The sequence below is a fragment of the Bison bison genome, unplaced genomic scaffold, assembly GCF_000754665.1.
Source record: "Bison bison bison isolate TAMUID 2011002044 unplaced genomic scaffold, Bison_UMD1.0 scf7180017864255, whole genome shotgun sequence".
NCBI lineage: Eukaryota > Metazoa > Chordata > Mammalia > Artiodactyla > Bovidae > Bison > Bison bison.
Genome location: NW_011494827.1, coordinates 2,635,542 through 2,641,832, shown reverse-complemented (window position 1 = coordinate 2,641,832; position 6,291 = coordinate 2,635,542). Strand labels below are relative to the sequence as shown.

Genomic DNA, 6,291 nt, shown 5'->3' with positions numbered 1-6,291 from the left:
AAAATACAGTTTAATTTGGCAGGTTTCTCTCAGTGTGATTCACAAGTGTATCCCAAACCTCTAATCTTCCCTGGATCTTTCAGTACTGTGAATGACGCTGAAAAAATTTAGCATAATCATGTATAATGTATGACTAAAAGGAGCACAGTGGATATGGCACGCTCTCTGGAGCCATAATATGAAGGCTACATCATGGATTTCTTGCAGATGAAGAAAATGCAAAACCAATCGAGTTTGTTTAGATGTTATTGTGAGGTTATAAACATGACTGAGGATCCCTGCATATGTGTGTGTGTGTGTGTGTGTGTGTGTGTGTGTGTGTGTGAAGACAAATGCCCACATCTGTCAGTGGTATCAATAATGTAGTTTTGTGGAATGATATTTGCCAGTCTGTTCTGACACATTGGTCTGCATAATCAGTATCAAACTGAAAGATCAGAAATTTCTCTATTGCTCTTTCCTTACTTTTCCTTCATTTATCATAGCTTATATATTAGTTAAGAAGTATTTATAGAGCTTCTTATTGAAAAGTTTTCAATTTATCTCTTGGGAGTGAAGTTTTTAAAAAATCCTAATAAACCTAATAATTCACACATATACTTCATCCACTGAAGTATACCATTGATTTTTTTTGTACACTCAGAGTTTAACAACCTTCACCAAAATCAATTTTAGAACATTTCATTATGTCCAAAATTCACCCATTAGCTGTCACTCCAACACCTCATCTTCTCTTTAGTGCTCAGTTGCTCAGTCATGTCTGACTCTTTGCAACTCTTTGGACTGTTGCTGGCCAGGCTCCTCTGTCCATGGGATTTTCAGGCAAGGATACTGAAGTGGGCTGTCATTTTCCTTCTCCAGGGGATCTTCCACACCCAGAGACTGAACCCACATCGCCTTTGTCTCCTGCATTGCAGGAAGGTCCTTTACCTGCTGATCCATCAGGGAAGCCCTGATCTCCTCTGTGCTCTGTTGTGCTTAGTTGCTCCAGCCCTGGGCAAACACTTACTTTCTGTCTCTATAGATTTGCCTTCAATGGACCTTTCCTATGAATGGAATCATACAGTATATGATCTTTGGTGCCTGGCTTCTTTCACTCAATATAATGTTTGCAAGATTCCTCTACTTTGAAGCATGCATCAATACTTCATTCCTTGTTATGGCTGAATAATATTCCATTGATGGACAGGGAGGCCTGGCGTGCTGCGATTCATGGGGTCGCAAAGAGCTGGACACGACTGAGCGACTGAACTGAACTGAACTGAATATTCCATTGTATGGATATAGTGCATTTTATTTATCTATTTATCAGTTAAAAAATAAACTCATCTAAATATCCATCGAAAGTGTTAACAGTTGAAGCTCTTACATTTCTTTGGTGTGAAGAAAATCATCTTCTGTCTTTCATCACAGGTAGGGGTGACACAGATGGCTACGAAGACCACCATCCTGCTTATGTTCCTGTGGGGACTTTCCTGTGCTCTTCCAGTAAGTATCAGGATAGAGATGTATGAAAAAGAAACCTTTATATCTAACACTGCACATGTCATTTATTATAAGCTAAACTTTGGCCACCTCATGTGAAGAGTTGACTCATTGGAAAAGACTCTGATGATGGGAGGGATTGGGGGCAGGAGAAGAAGGGGACGACAGAGGATGAGATGGCTGGATGGCATCACTGACTCGATGGACGTGAGCCTGGGTGAACTCCGGGAGTTGGTGATGGACAGGGAGGCCTAGTGTGGTGCGATTCATGGGGTCGCAAAGAGTCAGACATGACTGAGCGACTGATCTGATCCGAACTGAACTGAAAGTGGTTGTGCATGTTCCAGTCAGATGACAATAGTAAATTCCTAGGAAGATTCTTTCTTTAAAATATCATCCAATTTATCCCTTATTCTGCTCGGACAGCATTCATATAGGAAGATGCTCATTTTCTTCCTTATAAGCCATGGTTCTCAAAATGTTATCCCCAGACCAGCTGCGTCAGGATCAACTAGGACCTTGTTAGAAATGTAAATTCTCAGGTCCTAACTCAGACCTACAGAACCAGACTCTCTGGGGATGGGACACGGCAACTTGTGGTTTAGCAAGGCGATTCTTATTCTTATTCATGCTAAAATTTGACGACTACTCCTTCTAACTATGTGATATGTGAACACCTGCTACCTTGGAAATTTCTGGAGACTGACCATGTGTACCAAATTTTCTAGGTAGCCAGGTATCAAAATACTGAATCCAAGAGCTCTGAAGAATGGAAGGTGAGTAGAAATAAGATTTTTGGAAATATTTTTATTTTAGTATGTTATTAGTATAACCAAATTGGCTTCACTGCAAATGTTGAAACTACTAATGATTTTAATGAACACATTAGTAACCTGAGATATAGAGGGTAAGGGCTATGATTTCTAGTTTTTATAAGAAAATGTAGTTTATATAATGCTTTGACTTCAACTTAATAGTGTAATTTGGCGAGGAAGCATTTTTTTCCTTTAGCTTTATTTTCATGATCGGTCTGTGTGGTAGAGCAAGGGGATGGTTGACAATGAACCAAGTTTGTCCTTGAAAAATTAGGACTAGAGATCTGTTTTATCAGATGTCTGGTAGGCAAGAGGTTAGGAGGTCAAGTCCTGGAAAGGGGCGGGGGGAAAGAAAGAATGAGAGAACACCAGAGTCTTTGGAATGAGAGCTAATCCAATAGTTCTTAATGCTCAGTAACTCAGGAGCCATTGCCAGACACAGTTCTTTGTTTTGCTTGTGTTAACTTTTTGAATCTTCACAGTATCCCCAATGAATTAGGTATTGTATTTTATTCTTATTTTACAAATGAGAACTCTGAGACACAGAAAATAACCCAATCTGTATAGGTAATATGGTTAATTAGGGTTCATGCCAGACTTTGAACCCAGGTCACTCTGGCCCCAGAATCTGTATTTTTACTGAGTGTTATATCCTTCTTGGAAAGGAACCAGGTCTAGGAAGTCAGCAGCTTTTCAAGATTGGAGCTACAGTTGTCACTCCGTATCCATAAGGGATTTAGTTCTGGGACCTCTGTGGATACCAAGATCCATGGATGCTCAATGCTTATATAAAATTGCATAGTATTTTCATATAACCTGTGCCCATCTTCATGTATACTTTAAATCATCTTTAGATTACCTATAATACCTAATAAAATGCCATGCAAATACTTGCTGGAGTGCATCAAGTACGTTTTGCCTTTGGGAACTTTCTGGAAGTTTCTCTTTTTTTCTTTCTTTCTTCCCTTCTTTCCTTCCCACCTTTCTTTTTTTCCCTACTATTTTTGATCTGAGGCTGGTTGAGTGTGTGGATGTGAAACTCATGCATATGAAGGACTGACTGTACACGTGAGGGTTAAAATCTTAACTTAAATCAGAATGTGTTTCATTACCTATTTCCTGCCGGCTTTTACATATGCTACAGCTGGTTGTTTAGTTACTAAGTTGTGTCTGACTCTTTGAGACCCCATGGACTATAGCCTACCAGGTTTGACACAGCTAGGGCATAATGCTAGGGCTTTCCTGCTGACTCAGACAGTAAAGAATCTGCCAGCAATGCAGGAGACCTGGGTTCGATCTCTGGACTGGGAAGATCCCCTGGAGGTGGGCTTGGCAACCCGCTCCAGTATTCTTGAGAATACTGGAGAATCCCCATGGACAGAGGGGCCTGGCGGGCTACTGTAGTCCGTACAGTCCAGGCTACAGTCTGGCTATGGTCCGACTCGCAAAGAGGTGGACATGACTGAGTGATAAAGCACAGGGCACAGTACTGTTAGTGCTGGCTAGATAGTGTCCAAGGCCTGAGACAGGGTCCTGCCCCTGCTTGAGGCTGGAATAGGCATTGCAAAATTTCTTACATGAACTTTCACCAGGGATGTCCTTGAGCTGGTTAGTTTAAAAGCAGCTGCTGTGGATCCTTTCGTTTAGCCAGAGTACCACAAACATGCAGTAGTCTCAGGCCTAGCCTTAGCATGAGAAAAATAAGAATGTCTGGCTCCCTTCCACCCTTTAAGTGACTGGAGTAGAGTCTGCCACGGTGCCTGTGGCAGTGTCGCAGGCCAGAGACTTAGAGTGACCATGGCTTTTCCGTCTAGGAGAGATCCCCAGCCCAGGACTGCCGAGAGGTTTGCTGAAGATGTGCTCCCAGCAGCTCCTCTCTGCTCTCGTTGGCACCTTGGGTCTGCACACCCATCACTTAGCCGCTTTGAGCCACATGGGATTCGGGACTTTTGTCCTGCTCAAGGGGGAGGAGGAGAGTAGGTGAGGGGAGGGGACCAGAGATGGTACAGGCATTCTTAGAGCTCTTATAAGATTAAAGAAAGTAAAATAAATCAGAACTGTGACTAATTTTCAGACTTAGCATTTTGCGATTTTGGTGATCTTACATGACTCAAGACAGGTGGCTTTTTTCTATTCAGTTTTGTCCACTATTCAGTTTCATAAAGGATATTTTATAATCCTTTTGAGTGTTCTCAAAAGGGATCATTTCTTCAGGTTATATCATACTGAATGGTCTCAAGAGGCTTTCATAAGCATTAGCCAAATTCCTCCTCACAGCAACCATGAGCAATAAGCAAAGTGGTTGCTAATATTCTAAATTTAGGAATAAGAACCTGACATCACAGAGGTGACGTGAATTGTCCAGCCATTAGAGTTTACCTAAGACCTAAGTGTTTCCTGAAACACATGAATTTCAGTACTACCCTTAAGACAGTTTTCAGGGCTAAAACACAAGCCAAGGAGTGAATTGACACTTTAAATCTGGGTTTATGAGTTCTAATGCTATTTTTTCTATCTTATATTTTTTCTGGGTTGTGTATATTTCTTCAAAGAAATTTTATTTTTCTCTAACTATGGGAAATATGAAAATCTTCTAAGTTTTTTTATATACAAGACCTTTTTATGCCATTGGTCTCACATTCATTCATTTTTTTAGCCATTTCATTATAAAATATCATTAATACTCATGTAAATATAAAATATCTATCAATAAGCTAAAAAAAACCCTAAAATTATTATTAATGTTTGCAATGATATGATCCACCTCTGAAGGAGTAACTTGTTTTCCTCCCTTTGCTACAGGGTCATTTGGCTCAGACACCAACACCACCTTTGGTAACTATCTCATTTATTTTTCCAAACTTCAAGCTTTTTATTTTGTATTGGGTATAGCTGATTAACAATGCTGTGGTAGTTTCAGGTGAACAGCAAAGGGTCTAAGCCATACATATATATGTATCCATTCTCCCCCAACCCACGCGCTCCCCCTTCTATCCAGACTGTTGTACAACATTGAGTAGAGTTCCGTGTGCTATGCGGTAGGTCCTTGTTGGTTATCCATTTTTAATATAGCAGTGTGTCCATGACCCTCCCAAACTCCCCAACACTCTAATTTATTTTTTGGCCCCAGTGATAAATATGGAATGAAGAGCATGTCTACCTCTGAATTCTCCCACTCTTTTTTCCTTCCTATTTTATAGGACTTTTTATATTTTATAATATTCTTTTGTATTTTAAAATATTTTATAATATTTATTTATTATAAACATCTCATAAAATCACTTTGACTCTCTTCTCATCATCTCAGGCCATTTGGAAAGCTGTAAATCCAAACCACAATTTTTGATGCACTCCATGTTTTCTTTCCTTTCCTCAGGAATTACTAACACGAAAAATAAACAACAACATTTTTTTTTTCTTTTTAGGAGAGCAGTGAGTCATCAGAAGAAAGTAAACTTAGCTCAGAGGAACAGGTAATTAAACAGACCTTTCTTACTTTCCAGGCTACTTAGGAGTTGAAGGAAATGATGTTAGATTAAATTACCTGGTGACTGTTCTAAATATAAGATGTTCTAAACTTTGGTTATGCTGTCTAAAAAGTCCTATAAAATAGGAAGGAAAAAAGAGTGGGAGAACTCAGAGGTAGACATGCTCTTCATTCCATATTTATCACTGGGGCCAGATGATAGACACTGTGGCCCTAAATGTTCCTCTAGTTAAAGAGAACACACTCACACACACATACACAGAGAGAGTCATAAACTCTGTTAGACAACAGCTTGCTCATAAATCTCAGATATTGCTTTTACAACTGGAGCAGTTCAGACCAGGCAGAGAAAAACATTCTGGTTCATGTGAGATACCTTCAGCGCCTGAAGACCGCCTCTGTGCCCAGAATCCTGCTAGACCGCTAGAGGAGAGACTAGCTCTTGCCCTGAGGAAACTTTAAGAGGACAGTTGCTTCAGTAATGACTTCTTTTTTAAAAAAATA

At 40.0% G+C, this 6,291-nt stretch overlaps 1 protein-coding gene across 1 annotated transcript in view; it reads left to right on the top strand.

Annotated features, from left to right (window-relative positions):
- Positions 1-6,291, top strand: part of DMP1 (dentin matrix acidic phosphoprotein 1) — a 16,686-nt gene that overhangs the window by 5,587 nt on the left and 4,808 nt on the right. Inside the window, exons 2-5 of the mRNA XM_010847789.1 lie at positions 1,414-1,488; positions 2,214-2,261; positions 5,103-5,135; positions 5,726-5,773. Of these exons, the coding sequence (XP_010846091.1) occupies positions 1,429-1,488; positions 2,214-2,261; positions 5,103-5,135; positions 5,726-5,773 (189 nt within the window). The 5' untranslated portion in view covers positions 1,414-1,428. The remainder of the gene's footprint in view (positions 1-1,413; positions 1,489-2,213; positions 2,262-5,102; positions 5,136-5,725; positions 5,774-6,291) is intronic.